General features: G+C 42.9%; 1 protein-coding gene across 1 annotated transcript in view; it reads right to left on the reverse strand.

Annotated features, from left to right (window-relative positions):
• The window catches only part of MTCL3 (MTCL family member 3), a gene marked incomplete at both ends in the record, with an annotated part of 29091 nt that extends 12427 nt beyond the window's left edge, over positions 1–16664 (reverse strand). The window contains 3 exons of the mRNA XM_084284358.1: positions 11657–11815; positions 15247–15471; positions 15741–16664. Of these exons, the coding sequence (XP_084140484.1) occupies positions 11657–11815; positions 15247–15471; positions 15741–16664 (1308 nt within the window). The remainder of the gene's footprint in view (positions 1–11656; positions 11816–15246; positions 15472–15740) is intronic.
• Positions 16665–17474: the final 810 nt, after the last annotated feature.

The following is a 17474-nucleotide window of genomic DNA, read 5'->3' on the forward strand; positions in this document are numbered from 1 at the left end:
CTTCGACTGTATGAAACTCTACCAAAGTCTGGGAACTCAGCAACACTACTTGGAGAAGCACGCCACAAGGAAAATGAACCTTCTGAGTGTATTTGTGTCTGTGTATCATCAAGGCAACATTCCAGTTCAAAACTGTTTCAGGGGCACTGTTACTGGTGCTTCTAATTAGTCACTTAATCAAAGCTCTAAACTGCAAGCATCTGTAAAAATTGAAATAATTCAGCCAAGCCTGTAATATAAAACACTCTTGGTAATTAGGCCACTTTGATGTCATCATCAGTCATGCTTTACAGGGACATAGAAGCCTCTCATTATACACAACACTGATGGAAACAGATGCATGGCAAATATACCGTAAGTGCAAGTATTCATCTGTGACCTAAGCAAAGAGCTTGGTTATTATCCTAACCTGAACTCACGGCTGAGACAGTCAAATTCAATTAACACAATCATACAACTAGGATTAGACAAAGCAAAACAGAATTGATATCCACTCACCCTACACATCTCAATGTGCTATTGTTAATGTGAGCAATAGGAAGAAAAAATATATAATATGCCAAAACATCTCAGCAGAAACAAACACTTCAAAAAAATTACCTGCACCTATCAAAGCTTAATCCACTGCCCTTTACTTCAGATTAATAAATGCAATGTTTGCAAATCATAACTGTGGAGCATTATCAAGACCTGGATCTTAAAATGCCAGAGGGTTGCATTTCTTGATCTTACAAACACTGCAGTAAGAATAAACCTCCAGGTTGCAGTGAACAAATATCATAAGCTTGGTGTTCTTGTTCCTGTCTAGTACACTTCAGAAGGGCAGTGTGGCAGATCACAGCGCCCAGCACACCCTATACCTGGATGCTCTTCCTGTTAAGTGACTCGCCTCTATACACCACAAACCATTGTTATAAACATATGCAAATGTAAGAGCCTAATAGAAGGTGGCTCAAAACATGCCGTTCTGCTCTTCTAACTGTAGTACATTTACAGGACTTAAGAGACAGAGCACAACTAGCACACTGGTAATCAATGAAGAATCACATTGCACAATCACAGTCTTTACTGTTGTACAGCCCAGCCACAGCAGCTATTCATTGGGCAGTATTCCCCACTGCTGGTACTTTCTTTGTTATACTTCATTTGTCATACATCACTTCCCTTAATGCATGTGAGGTATCTGTCTGATGGAAGGTTTAATACTCTGCACACACACACAGTGCTATATTGCACAGAACAAACTAGTTGCTCTGTGGGCACATCAGAGCAGCAGGGAAAATGCCCTTGATGTACCTGCATCTGATCTCCTGTTCACTGGCTGTGTTCTGCCTGAGAAGACAATTTTACAGACTCCCAAGTATCCCTGTTTAACAGAAGTAACCTGGAAACCATTTCCTCTCCTCTCTTCCAGAACTGACCTTTTCTACCCCTGTACGCTCTGCTGCAAAATGAGATGTTAGATTATGCTTGTTATTGCCAATTACAGACAACAGATGTGAGAAAAAAAATCAAAGAATCACAAAATAGTTAAGGTAATCTGACTCCACTTTTTTCCTACCCTCCCATTAGGTATTTATATATATTGATATGATTCATATGCATGCACACACCCCATTATTCTTCTCCATCCAGGGCCCTCATGGCACCCAAAGGTCTGCCTTAGTGGCTCTGACCACCTTCACTCATGCACTCTGCCCATGGGCCCCATTTCAGTTCAGCCCAAGGGCTTCAGTCCCTTCTTGAGCAGTGTCAGAGGATCACTTGCTTCCAGCTCACCACAGTTGTGCCCAGCCATGGATCCTATTGATCCCGTCCCCTGGGGTACTGCTAGAGGCCTGAGCATGTTAATAACCTTGATTACCCTGATGAGCTTCACATGGGGCTTCCATCCACACCGCATGGGTCCAGGAGCTCCACCTAAGCTCAGACCTGTGCCTCACAACCCTGCCTGAGCTATGTGATAGCTGTACTCATCTGCAGCTTTGTCACTCTGCTCAGTTGCAGACCCTGTCGATCTTAACCTTGACCTGTGGCCTGAATTTATAGGTTGACCTTGCTCTTTCTTCATCACTGGACCTGATGCCGATGTGTGGATTGACTTCCCCAACTAATTTCAGACTTTCCTTGTCACCACAAACTTGACAGATGATCTGGCCTCAGCTGATGACAGCTGCTTTCCTCAGGCCTGTTCTTCTCTCCATGCTCAGGCACTGTTGAAGTGGTCACTGGGTGGTGGGGCTCCTGCCCTGCCAGCTTTGTTATTGCATTTGTTTCCTGGCTCCCAGTCATTGAGAGCAGTTGGCCCTTGCTGTTAGAGGTATGCCACTATGCACCAGCTTCCAGATGGACTTTGAGCTGCTGATTACAACTGTTTGAGCCTAGTAGTTCATCAGCCAGTTTGCAATCAACCTCACTGTCCAGTTATCTAGCTCATGCTTCCTCAGCTTGTCTAGAACATTATGAAAGACTGTTGAAAGCCTTACTGAATTTCAGATAAACAACATTCAGTGCTCCACCCTCATCCACTGAGCCAGTCATCTCTTCATAGATAGCTATCAGTTTTGTCAAGCATGATTCCCTCTTTGTAAATCCATGCTGACTATTCCCAGTCACCTTCTTGCCTTTAGTATGTCTGGAAATAGCTTCCAGAATTATTTCTCCATTGCCTTCCCAGGGATCCAGGTGAGGCTGGCCAGCCTGTATTTCCCCACATTCTCCTTCTTGTCCTTCTAGAAGACAGAAGTGACATTTGAACCATCACAGAACCACCATTTTGAAAAAGTAATGAGCAACATATTGAATAGTAAATTCTGCAATATCTGTGAGAGTTTTGCTGCATATGGCTCTTTTGTCCATTTTCCCATTTGAGGGCTTGCCAGTCTCCTTCACCTGTTTTTACACTGGAAACTGCACTGATATTACTCCCTGAGGGCCCATGACACGCTTCACAACAGCCATCTGTATTATGACATGACAAGGTTCTTATTCCTCACGCTGGCAGCTGAGTTCAGCCAAAACACAGAGCAGTGCTTACCTCCACAGTGCTACTTTCTGCTTACTTTCCTAAGGCAGGGAGAAATGACTTGCCATTGGCACCAAAGAACGTAACACGGAAAATTGTTTAATGTGGGGTGGCTGAGGAACTCAATTTAAGACCACGAGGAAAAAAAGCCCTGAAGACAGCAGTGAGTACATGTGTTGAACAAAAACAGAGCCATTGTAATATTCCCTTCAGTCTGAAGCAACCTCAGCTTTGACCTTTATTAACACAGTGCAAATGCTCTGTTTTACCAGGTGTTTCTTGAAGGGACTAGTGCACTTAAGCAGTGGACTGAACACAGTGGTATAAAAGGCAGAAATTATTTATTACTGTTATTCATCAAAGCTTTGGTGAGACTTCCAGTAAGACTATGATACTTGGTCTATATTGATTCTGTACTACAACATGCCTCTAGACCTCTGGTTTGGCACTCAAAAATGTCTCTGTTCTGCCTCCATTCCAGCTGATAGAAAGTACTTTTGCAAAGTCATCTGGATTTCCTCCTAATCTAGAGAATCCTGGTCTACCTCTATAGTCCCCTTCATGCTTCTGTAGCATTATAAAGAGGTTGAATTTGGCCTCTCTATTACCCAATTTCTTTCCTTAATAAACTGAGCAAATCGCACATAGTGTCTTACAATTAAAAATAAATAAATAAATCCAGACACCTGCCAAAAAGACAACAGATAAAAATACAATTGCAGTTGGAATTTAAAAAGCATAATAACCTTTTTTAAAAATAAGCAATTAACAACAAAAGAACCAGCATGAATTATGTACTGTCTGTGCACACAACTATGGATACAACTGTGGAAGGTAGTATGACGGTTATTGACATGCCAGCTAGAGCAGGGAGCTCATTTTTACACTTGGACTTTAAGTTATCGAGCATCTTTCATTCGAGCAGTCAAGTTGCTACCTTTATGTTTAAATTATATATTTGGACATTTAATTGTCCACCTAAGTTAAAAAAAAAAAAAAAAAGAAACTGGGAAATGCAAAACTAAAAACTTGTCATTTGTAATTGAGGACCATTGCAAAGTCCCATAAAACTTTATGTCTTTTCCTAGAAAATAAGTAAACTTCTCAAGCTTACAAGCAGCACAGTGCCAGCATGAGATTACAAAATGACTGAAGGTAAACCAAGGAATACTGGATTTCCCAAACCTTCCTTCATTTGTTAACATAGTATGGTACTTTGAGGACCTTTCTAGAGTCATTAGCAACATTGCCTACTGAGGTAGAGATAAAAAAGCCCTTTCCTCCCCTTCAGATCTCAAGAAAGTCATGCCCTAAGATCTGTAAGTAACAGAGATGTATCTTTTCCAGCCTTCACCTTTGTGAGTTCATGCTCACAAACCATTTTCTCTCATAACCAGTTACCCAAGCCACAGTCACCACACATTTATTACCTATTTTATTTTATTTTATTTTATTTTATTTTATTTTATTTTATTTTATTTTATTTTATTTTATTTTATTAGAGCTTAATAAAGAGGGACACTGATTTTACCTGTAACATCAATAATAACATTTTTGACTGGAGAACTTGCAAATCTAAGGCTGCTCATATCCATCACAGAGAAAAAAGGCAAATGAAGTAATATCCTGCCAAAAGGATGGAACTCCCTTGCCTCCATGAAGGCAGAGCAATAGTAACATGTTTACAGATTCAAAAATGTTGCTCAAACTTAACTTCATTTTGTGATGGCTAAATTCTTTTCTGTTTTATACATATGCTATATATATTCTTTTTGACTACAGATGCCACTTTTATTAATGCTTTCCCATTAGCAAGCAAATCACCCACTCCTTTTGCATGTCCTTGCAAGCTTTATGCTGATTTAGTAAGAATCCACAAAGCAGCACATTAGCTTCAATGACTCTCCAAAAAAAAACCCTTCTAGGCATCTTTCCTCACAAAACCTCTTCACAATGAGATATCTTTCCAGCTTTACTCTTTTGAAATCTTCCACTATTTATTATATATGTTTTGAAGTTTATTATTATTGACAATCAGGCTGCTTATTTTCAGTTCTGATAAGCACACTTCTCATGAATTGCTGATGGCTAGCACATAATTAAAATGTAATTTTATGAGGTCTGAGTGTAAACTGCTTTGCAAATATACTTTTTTTTTTCTTTTCCCCTTATGGCATGACATTTTTAGAGAATTATTAATACAGATTTTGTAACAGAAATTAATGTATTTCTTCATTATTATTCTTTTCACATGCTCAGAAAACTAAACTGCAGTAAACTCTGCTTATACTGCTCACTGTGAAATCAGTGGAACTGATCACAGTGTGCTCTGAGCAAAGAAGTCAGAATCACACCCTCACAGATTATGAATAGCATTCCCTGCTGAGTACAGTTTGTAAAGGAACAAATATTTAGGCAGGATACCAAATGTAATAGAAGCAAATCATAAGCAAGTCTGACTAAAGTAAACGGGGATTCTGCATCTGCAGGGATGTGACACTTAAGAGAATAACTGAGCCAGGTTTGGAGACAGGATTTTGTTTGCTTTTTCATGCATAAACCAAAGCAGAGATTTGTTTCTAATCTTTTTTTTTTTTTTTTTTTTTTTTTAAAGAAATCTCATAATCATGCTGCTGTTCACCAAAGCAACTTGAATTTTCATGAGGCAACAAACAGATTCCAGATCACTAAAGCACTCTGCTTAAAGGGACCTCTAGTAGCAGTGCTGCCGAGACCTGACATTTGGGTCCTCCAAAAAACCCAGGGAGGAACTGGGCTTGTGAAAGACTTATTAAATCCTACCCTGCTGCCATCTGGTGCCAGGAGCAAGTAAATTACTCTTTGAAGAATACTGGTTTACTACAGTGATCCTATGCAGCTGATCAGCTCCGTCAGCAGGTGTAATAACATCGCATCTCATCTCTCTCTCTCTACCTTGTCCCTGCTCCCTCCATTGTAGCTGTTTGAAAAGACATCAAAGTTGAAATGGAAGCATGGGGGTGCAATTAGGAGGTTACTGGAGGGCAACATGATACAGAATACTCAAACATTCCCTGTCAAAGCAGCACAACCAGGTTACTATCTCCTGTGACTTGTACGCATGCAGCATGGGAAAGAAACACAAGCTAGAAATCCACACCCAGTTACAGAGCTATGACCTTGCTCAGATAACATGGGAGACAGGACAGGATAGCTCACATGCCTGGAGTGCTGCCATAGATTGACATGATCTTGAATGCTGAGGGAAAAGGGTTCTACTTTATGCAAAGTTCAAATGCATTGCACTGTTATGGGTGATGGGCTAACTACAAGCTATGGGTAAGGATCAAAGGACAGAGAAGCATGGGTAACATCTTTTTGGGTATCTCCTACAGACCATCTGATGAATAAGATGAAATAGATGAAAGCTTTTTTACAAAACTAGAAGACGTGATTTCTGCAATGTGTTGAAGACATTAACACCGGTAGTATTTTAGAACACTTCAGCAAAGTGATACTCTCTCCAAGAACAGAATATCCTGGTTTGCTTGTATTAAGTTATTCTAGCAACTGTTCTTTTGAGGGGTTCCTGTATGCCTCTGTTCTGGAATGTTTTTGTGTCAATATATAATACACACTTTGTGCTTTTGCAATTCATCCAATCATGACTGACCCAATAGTATCCCTTCTAAAATCTTCCATTCCCATAGATCACCAGGTAATTATTTCTTGGAGTTTACCAGTTTAAACTGCAGAAAAATCTGTATTTATAAACTATCACATACTCTCCCCTCCCTAGCTGTCAATCTGTACATTTACTCAAGCTGACAGATTATGTTCCAACTCCAGAAGACAATGCCTAATTACTCCTGCTACTATTGCTCCATATTGGTCTAAGAAAGGCTGAAGTCAGGCATTACAACCAGAAACATTTTCTCTTGTGCTCATAGTTGCTGATATAATTGATACAGTTGTGTTTCACAGTAGAGTGAATGATCTTCCACTGCCCTCAATCCAGATGCAAAAGTGAAGAGTTAAAAGAAATCCGTGGTTGTTGTTAGATGACAGAAGAAGAGACTTAGAGAGGAAAAAAAATGAGAGATTTTTATCAAGGAGACATAGTGGCTGATATTAGTGATCAAAGGTACTGGGACAAGAATATCCCTTACTAGTTCTATTCACAGCTCTCCAGTTTTGTTTTTTGTAGTGGTGGGTTGTTGTTTTCTTGTTTGTTTGTTTTTGTTTTTCCCTTCTTTCTTTCATTGACAGCAGCTTTTGTTGTGAAGTCTCCAGCTACTGTCCTGATTTCTGCTCAGCCTGAGCACTCAGTGATGTATGGAGATCTAATCTGTGCCCACAGGTTACATAAACAGGGCAGAACAAATGTTGCAAGAGTAAGCAGAAAGGTATAACTACTTTCCTGTGGTCCCACAGGCGGTTTGTATCAAAATCAGGAACAGAATTCAAATTCCTCCTTGCAAGCCCTGTACCCAGCTCCCTAGATCACGCTGCTGTCTTCCATCTTCATGCAACATACGAAACAGACTGATAAGACAGGCACCACTCCAGGAAAACACAGATCCATGCAGAGAGATGCAAACTCCTCTGCCTGCATTCTGAATTGACTGGGCACAAGATGTCTCTGGTTCATGCCACGTAGCAATGGTTATTGCAAGCTCGCTACCTGAGCTAATAACCAGAGCTCAGAAGAAGAAATTGTCAGCTTGATGACATTACTGTAACGTGGCTGTAAGAACTGAGCTATCTTGCATCTGCCCAGCTTGGAGCATCTATTTCTATCCATAATAATCTATTTCTATCCATAAAGACATATGTCTCTGAAAAAAACACTGTGCCTTCTGCAATTACATATCTGCATTGCAATGAGGATTTATGAAGCCCAGGGTCCAGTACATCTGTCATACTCTCCCCCTACTTTGTTTCTCTCATGACAAACCTTCTAAAACATGGCTAACTGGGCATTTCCTATATAGCTATAGCAAAGGAATGAATTCTTATTTTGTGTTCATATTTCACCATTAAAAGGTCTGTAAGTGTTAATTAGGCTTCAACAAATGCTTACCATACTTTGAATTATTAAGCTTCTGTCAGTAGAGTATCGTTGCCAATTTGAATACTACTTACTTTTCTTACTGCATATCTAAAATGAGTGTAAGAACTAAAAACAAATTAATGAATATGCTAAGGAATGCAAGCCATTAGCTTTTTTTTTTTACATTTAAAAATTGCGTCTAGCTACAGTTGCTTTCTCTTTATTTCAGGAAACATTTTATGTCTCTAGTTTGTTCTTAGCTTCAAAAAAAATAAATAAATAAAAAGCATTAGAATTATTAATATCAAACAACAAAGAGGAAATCAACAGCGGTTCCCAGAAATAAATTATGAAAATTGACAACCTAGATTAAAAATCTTGTGTTTCCATGTGGATGCATGCAGGAATAACACTGCAAAATGAAATACCTGCAGGCTGGGGTCTGCAAGTAAGAGTAACTGATAGAAAACATATGCCTTACTGGAGCACCTTCCAAACCTTGGATGCTTGCAAGCTTCTGCTGCAGTCAGTCATCAACTTCTGTTTGTCATGATATATATATATTATATGCATATATATATATATTTCCAAAAGCTCCAAACCAGGAAAGGAAATTGCAACTATTTCCTATCTCTCTGTAAAAATACATTCACAAGTCTATATTCACCCCAAAATGTTCAGTGGAGAACTCTGGATCTGTCTCTACACCCTAGCTTTGTCTACACAAACACATCTGCTAGCATTTATATTATAGACATGTTTGTGGTCAAGTCTTGTGTATTAAAACAATATAGAATCTACACAGGAAACTTTGACTCTGGTCACACTCTGGAGACCAACTGACAAAAAATGCTGTTTCTGCCTCCAACATTTTCTATTAAGTCTTTTAACCTTTCTTTGCTACCTCACACCATTCATCATAAAAGGAGAACAAATTTCCCATGGCAGTTATAAATAAATAGATTTTGAGAAGACTGGGAAGCTTTATCAGCTGGTGCACAAAATTAGGTCTGTGTTTCTGCAGTACGCTAGGTAACATAAAAGTATAGAAATCAGATATATATACTCTGAGCACTGCTACTATGCTGTAAAATCAAAAAGCTTCATTGACTTTAGAGTTACTTCTGTCATTAATTCAAAGCACAGTAAAGTGAAGAACACAATCCAGACAAAAGGCCTTGACTCTGCATTCCTATTTATGCTGATTAGAACTTACTTGACACGATTTCATTGGTTATAATAGGTGTACCGAAATAAGAGTGGGTTGTAATACTGTGAAACCACAGGAAGTAACCCACATGCAAACAGATTAATGTTGTGACTATCTGACAGTGACATACAAAAGCTCCAATTGCTGAAGAATAAGAAAAAGCTTTTGTCACAGAAAAAAATCTAATTCACTTTGGACTACTATGGGTTGTCCTCACGGTTGTTTCATGTTAACATTTTCATAGCTTTTTCACAGATTCTAAATTTCAAATTGTTAAGCATTAGTGTTCTTCATCTGCCTTCTTCCGTTGGTTCCCAAAGACATGGCATGTTTGTAAAGTGCATAATAATTTGCCTTTGCTTCAAACTTGCTTTTCTCTGACTTGCATCTCCTCAACCGTTCTCCAGTATCTCCCACCCTGTGCTGGAAGTCTTAGCCTGACAAGTAGCCTCCTCTGCTCACTGAAACTCAGCAGTCTGTGTGAAATATATAAATGAAAACTCCTGCATAATTCTGATGACACACATAATAACTGGGCATGGCAGCTCTCCCCAGCTCAGTATAAGGATGTATTTCTGACTCTTCATCAGCTCCATCTCTACTCTGGTGTAGAGTCTTAATGCATTTCTCAGCTCTGGCTCAGTGCCCCCATTCTGTGCCAAAGGGAATCATTCATCTGCTTCAGCTTCAGGAAAATAGTATCATGTAGAAGAGCCCCTAACTTAAATACATTTTTTGTTCTGGAGCCTGAAGTATCCTTCCTTTGATGGCTTCCAAGAGCAAAGACATAAAGACGCAAATACCTAAGCTAAAAAAGAAGTGGAATATGAGAACAGAAGAGCCACAGTTCAGCCTAGTGGGCCAGAGGGAAGAGACAGGATAAGGAGAAAAAGACCACTGATGAAAGAGATGAGGAAGCCTAATTATTGGGTTAATGTCCTGCAGCTACAAAGCTCCCAAAGAATGCAAGGTATTAAATTGCCACCACGTTTCACTGTAGTGCAAAGACCCATAAGAAGAAACAAGGAAAAAGCAAACTAGCTACCTGTGGAACAACCCATCACAGGGCAGGAGGAAAGGATTCAGAAATAGGAATATACAGGAAAGTAGAGTCTGAAGGACAACAAACATTGAAAACTTGGAGTAAAGTCAACCTTAACAACAACTTGTAAGGACAATTACAGAAAGTCCATGCTGTCATAAAGAAGATGGTCCCAGAAACTGAGTGGTATTTTACGGCATAGACCAGAGTAAAAACAGAAAAAGGAAATCTCAGAGAGGAGAGGAAGCTAAATAAGGCTCAGATTTCATGTCCTTTTCAAATCTGCAATTATCTGGAAAAGCAGCAGAAGGTGACAAAAAATAACCACCTGTTTATCCTCTACTAACATGGTTGAAATTCAGTTCCTGTAAAGGAAACATATGAATATTTTTAATACTACATCACTTAGAGTAAGCATTTGCAATTCTTAAAAATACTGTAACTTATCATACAACTGAGAATCTCCTCTCTTTCTTAACATCTCAAATACATCTCTTCTGCTTCATGTAAGATCAAAGTAGATATTGGCATTTCTGTTAGGGAATATTACTAAATGTGAAAATCAGTGTCATTCATTGAATTTTAAACATTGAACATGAGAATTGTTTCTAAAATCTGTTCCAAGAATTCATTCTTATTCAACAGTTTCTCCTTTTACCACATGCTTTATTATCTCTGTCAGCCAGGCTATTACCGCTGTAATACAATTTTCTGCTTACTTAATGGGATGGTATCTTGCATCTATATAATGGCAAATGGAGTAATTTTGTAGATGAATTAGATGTAAAATAAAATTATGCTAAGACTGAAAGGCCAGGTGGAGTCCCCCACTCTCCAGTAGTCCAGAAGAGCATGCCTGAACAACATGGAGATGTGTCTCGATTCCCTGTCTTAGTGTGCCTGCCAGTCCCTTGCAAAGGGAAAATACTGGTCTTTGTAACAACGTGGGGGGAACATCATTTGCAAAGTCAGATGCCTCTGACTCCTTTCAACATTCTATCCACACGTCTTAACTTAAGTACCAAGTCTCAAAGCTTCTGAACTCTGTTACATCTATGTTCTACATTTATTATAGCTACATAGTTACAGCTATGTTCTACATTTCCCTCCCAGTCTGGGAAAAACAAAGACACAGTTTGCTTTCCATTTCTTCTAGAAATCACTGAATATTTTAGTTCATTCTCTGCTTGCCAGTCACCAATCTGTATCTCAGCACTCTTTGCTACTTCCAACTTTTGTCTGTCATATTTTTTGCCCCCAAAACAAGTTACAGGAAGAAAAATAAGTTTAACAGTAAGAATTTGAGAACTTCAAATACATTGTGTAGAAGTAAATAGAAACACTAACCTCTTTCATTTTTTCCAGTTCATTCTGTAGTGCTTGTTTTGCAGTTTCAACTTCTATAAGCTGCTGCCTTAATTTTTCATTTTCATCTTCTGTTATTGTACGTTTTTCTTCCACGTTTTCTAACTCATGATGAAGTCTCACTGATACATCTTTTGCAACCTAAATGAAGTGGTATTTCAAAAAGAAGAAGAAAAAAAAAAAAAAAAGAATTACAAAAGAATTAGTGCTGAAGTGCTTAGTGTCTAAGCAACCATTTACAGGTCAATTCTGATGTTTTGAGCAGCATGTAAGGAAACATGTAGACAATGGCATACACAGATAGAATTTTAAACAATTCAAAATTCAATTCCTGCAAAAAGCTGGCATGTTCTTCCTATGGACTTCACTGGAGCCACTGGTAACCATTTCTTAGGTTCTGTTACATCAAAATGAAACCGTATCTTCATTATTCCTGGAGTATCTGTTTTCTTTCTACCACTGCCAGCCCCCTGCTTTTCAATGCACTAAGGGATATGCCCTTCAAACACTTGACATGTGGAAGCATCAGTTTAAAAGCAGAGCCCACCTTCTCCAGGCCTACTGTACCTGTCCATTGCATAGAACCACAAATGGATGAACCTTTATTTCTACCCTTTCAGTTTCTCTCTCCTTCATGGACAGATAATCTAACTATTTGGCATTTAGTGCTACTGGTTAATTTAAAGAGTAAAATATGAAAAAGCAACATCCTTACTGACCTTGTATTTATCCAAATGTAATCCAATATTTTTAAATTGAAATAAACATGAGGTGGTTTTTTGTAGTTGTTTTTGATTTTTTTGTTTCTAAATTGCATTTTCACAGGAAGAGCTAAAAGGAACATGACAATATCTAATTCCTTTTCCTTAGGTAAGGTAAAAAGAATTTTGCCATTCAAGCTATTTGCATTCTATTTGATGAAACCAGCAGAAATTATAATCATACACTAAAATATTTAAATGTACACTAATTCCTGCTATGATGGTGATTTAGACATATAATTTGAAAAGGCAAATTCATGCTTTTTTAAAACATCAGAAAGTAAAATTTACCTTTCCTAACACTATTTAGGGGAGCTCAGAGAGCTCGCGTCAGGGTTATTCACTACGGTATGTCAAAGAACTCTATTTGACATACTAAAGCTCTAAAGAAAAAGTAATAATTGTAAGCAAGCAGTCTAGAAGAATCCGATCTACCAGAAAACAGCAGCAGCTAGTGAGTCAGCCTCCCCTGACAAGAAACACAGTGTGTGTGAATTACTGATACAACACTGCAGTGTAGCACAAGACTATTCAATAACCTCCCCCACTGCACACACACTCAAGACACATAATGCCCAACAGAAAGAGAGGGTGGAGGGGAATTTCAATTATAAGCATACTCCAAAGAGACTGCAGAATGAGCTGAGAATCACACCAAAGGGCTGTATTTTGATGGATTTTCCCATCGTCAGTATTAAACTGCTCATCTAGTTGTCCAACCAAAGTAAATGGAAAATCATTGGGGACATATTTTTAACAGCAACCTATCAGAATCTGTCTGCAGCCCGCAGTTACACTCTGAATCAGTAAATACAATGAAATAACAAAATCCTTACTGGTAGTGATGTTTTGTAACAAAATTTAGTGGAGAGGTAATTAATGCAGGTAAATCCTACAGAGTATTCAAGATCACCTGGGAATAGGGGCTTACTTATTCAAGATGCATTTTAACACAGCTGTATGCAAGACCGTACCTCTGAAGAACCACGTCCCCTCTTGTATCACCCTTGTAAAATGGAGAACATTATTTTGGATAGAAATTCTTCAGAAGCAGATTTGGGATCACTACAAAGAACTGCACAGGAGTTACAAATATGGCTAGCAAGAACCAGAAATTCAGTTTGGCAGAAATATGGAACTTGACAAACATCCCTACCCCAAAGCAGGACACAATCATGTGGGAAGGCTCCATAAAATCATTATTCTTTCCCAAGTAGTAAGTTGCATGGTTATTAGGAAAGACACAAGAGAAGTCGTAACTGAAGTGAGTCCTTTCTTCAACCTGAGGCCTTAGCTGGTACCTCCTATGTGGCAGGTGAGCACCTAACTACAGAGTCAACTTCCCTCCCAGCCCTCTGTTTAAATCACTTGCAAATACAAAGTAGCATTGAGCCAACAAATAAATCAACTCTAGAAGCTGGAATCACAACGTTCACTTGGGACAGGAAGGTTCCCATTCAAATTCTGCCTGCAAGGTGTGTAGCACAACTGTTCACATCATTTTGAGCATGCAAAATGCCCCTTGTTTTGATTAGAAATTCTACCTAAGCCCTTAGTAGGGTGCATCAAAAATAACATTTCACTAGTTTTGTTTCTGATCTGGAAGGCACAAGTTTGTCTATAGCCACGTGAGCAGCTACTTACAGAATTGTCATGGCCAAAACAGCAGATGCGTTTGTTTAATGTGCACGGAAAAGGATTATTAAATAGAAGTACCAAGAAGGATATTAGCATTATTAATGGCATGAGCAAGAAAATTATTGGAACATGCCTTGGCCTGGTATCTACGTTTTAGTAAGAATGATGATAAGCTGGAAACTTTTCAGAAAAGGTGATCCAACTCCTAAAAACAGGGCTGGGAATAACAGACTCTCAATCCATTGTGTTTATCAGAAAGATGTATTGAATTATCATTTCCAACTGCAGTCCACAGAATTCAACATACGTAACTAGTCCCAGGCAGTAGCGTGGTCAACAAGGTCCAATTTGCTATAGCAGAGGTCTGCATTTCCATGAGAAATAACTGGGAGACCCATCAACTGAAGAAGGTTTAGAAGTGCTGATTCAGTAACAGCCTTAACAAAATCTACAGTATGGAAGCAAATATAAAACAAATTCCAACTAGCACAAGAAACTTTTTTTTCCCTGTAACTGGAGAAATCTAGAATGGAGATGATGCATTATTTACTAATGTCAGTCTTTAAACAAAGGCTGAAACTTGTCCTCTGCAATGGGCTGTGGTTCATTCAGATGCTATGGATTAAATACAGCTGATGACACACTGAAATCTGATGGGCTGCATCTACGGTTCCAGGTGGATGTGGAAAATCCAGGCTTTGTTGAAGATAAGAGTTTTTCCACTGACACCCACCAAGTCAGGATTTCATGTATTTAATATAACAGTCCTCTGAAATCGTTAAGAAGGAGTACTGCAATGCCCTTAAAATCAGTGGGACCGTTCAGTGAGATTGGTTTAATTTTGCAGTGGTAGGACACAGTTTATGTTCATCATAAAAAGATCCAAAACTCTAGATCCCAATTTGTATTTGAGTCACTTATTGCACATTACCTTCACGAAAAACGATTGGACCAAAGCTGAGAACAGCCTACCCACGAAGCCTCACCACTGGGCCACTCACTGAAGGGCTTACATTACTACAGTAGGCTTGGCCGCTGCAATCCTACGTGCTGTGTAGGGTGCGCGTTGTACAACAGAAGGGATGGAAACGCCTGAGTCATGAGGACTGAGAGCACGTCCGTGTCTCCGTCCCTGGCGCTCCCTCTTTCCTTGACACCTGCTCACGCCCGTACCTTGAGGTCCTGCTCCATGCTGCGCAGGAGCTCGCCGTCGATCTCGCCGGTCTGCGCGTAGCGGAGCCTCTTGCGCTCGGCCTTGCGCAGCCGGTACTGGAGGATCCGGCAGTTCTTGTTGGCTCGCTCCAGCTCGTGGCGCATCTCTTGAAGCTGACAAGCGTCCTCCTCGAAGAAGCTGTCCCTCATCTCGTCCATCTCGGTCCTCAGCTCATCTATCTCGTTCTGGCACCGGGGCGAGAAGGGGTGGGGACGCAACAGGTGGGTCAAAAACACAAATGCCAGCAAGCACGGGGGGAGCCGGCCAACACGGAGCGTGGGGACCGGCCCTCATCCCTGCGGGGACACCGCCTAAGTGCTGCCGAGCTCATCAGGAGCACCGCAACGAAGCAGCGAAGCGCGGCTGCGAGCCCACCAGGGTCTCAGCGACCCCACCGGGAGCTCCCACCTCCCACCCCCCGCCACCTCCCAGCCCGCAGCCCCCGGCCCCTCACCTTGAGGCTCTCGTTCTCCTCCCGCAGCTTCTCCATCTCCTCCTGCATCTCGTCCTGCAGCTGCGGGCTCAGGGAGCCCTCGGGGGTGCCGCTCCGGCCGCCGCCGCCCGCCTCGCCCTGCCGCAGCCCCTCGGCCCCGGCCGCCGCCGCCATGGCAGAGGGCGAGGAGGCGGAGGATGCCGGGGGAGGCTCGGCCGAGGCGGCGGCCGCCGGGGAGGCGGAGGCGGAGGCGGCGCCGGGGCCGGGGCCGCCGCTGCCGTGGTTGCTGCCCTTGGTTTGCATCTGGGCGGCCGCCGCCAGCCCCTTCCTGAGGTGGAACTGGATGAGCTCACTTTGCAGGCATCCCTCCCTCCAGAACCCGCCGCCGCCGCCCGCCGCCCCGCGGCCCTTGGCGGCGCCCGACGAAGATGGAGGCGCCGGGGCCGCCTCCCCCGCGCCCTTCAGCGGGGACCGCCCCGCTTTCCCCCGCCACTGCCTGGGCGGCGGCGGCGGCGGCGGCTGCGGCTGCGGCTGCGGCGCCGCCGCCCCCTCCCGCTCCCGCTCCCGCTCCCCCGCGCCGCCGCCCGCAGGGGGCGCCTCCTCGGCGGGCTCGGCGGCGGGCGAGGCTTCAGCACCGGCTCCGGGCTGGACAGCGCCCGGCGGCGCCGCGCCTCGCCCCGGCCGCTCGGCGGCGCGGCCCCGGCCGCCCCTCGCCGCCTGTCCCGGCGGCGGCCGCGGAGCCCCGGAGCTGGCCTTGGAGGAGGAGGCGGCGGCCGCGGCGGCGGCGGCGGCGGCTGGCGGGGCGCGGGCGGCGGCGGGCGGGGGTCGTGGGGGGGCGTCGCGGGCCCTGGCCGGGGAGGAGGCTCGCGGCTGCTTCCTGCCGCTGCTGCCCTCCGGGTGCAGGCGAGGCTCGGCGGCGGCGCCCCCTGCGGGCGGCTGGCTCATGGCGGCGGCTATCTGCGGGGAGAGTCCATCGCCGGCGGCGTCCTCCGCCTCCTCCGGCCGGCCGGCTGCGGGAGGAGAAGCGGGGAGGACGGTCGGGGGGGCAGGGGGAGACCGGGAGGGGGCCCCGGCCCTGCCCCGCCGTGTGCCCGCTGCTGCTGCACCTGCTTCCCCCGGGGCCTCCCCCTTCAGCCTTGACAGGGCCTCTTCAAGGGAGGCCTCCAAGGCACAAATCGAGAGCAAAAGGGACACTGAAACAACTTCTACACCCGTCTTTGCATCAGTTTGTCTCCCAGAAGCATTGTCAAGACCTAAGGAGCGATTCGGGCTTGTTACCCGTTACACTGAAGCAGCACCGGGGCAAAATCCCTCCAGCGCATTTCCAAAACATAGGGATTAAGGAAGGAGTGCACCTTGGCCCAGCACTAGATGTGGCACTGTATTCACCTGCGGGTGCTCAGGTGGCAATTTTCCCCCTAGGGCCTGACCCTAGTAGAGTTTTCATGGTCACAGCAGATGACTGAAATAGGCTGCTCGGTGCCATACCATGCTGCAAAGATGTGCCGTAAGGCATTCTAAAAATAATAGCTATGATCCATAAACTGTTTTCGCATAGCCTTTATTCAGCCATCCTTAAAGGGAAAATGTGGGCCAAAACTGAAATGACAGCATTCCTAACGTGGCCTTGTGATTCCCAACTGTCCCACCGCAAAGTACAGAGTAAAGAAAGCCAACTGGTCAAAGTCAATGTAGACATTATGCCCTGCCCTGACAATTGGTTTATTCCCTGCAACACACCAGACAATGACACTG

Source organism: Netta rufina (assembly GCF_964035555.1).
Source record: "Netta rufina genome assembly, chromosome: 3".
In the NCBI taxonomy this organism is placed as follows: domain Eukaryota; kingdom Metazoa; phylum Chordata; class Aves; order Anseriformes; family Anatidae; genus Netta; species Netta rufina.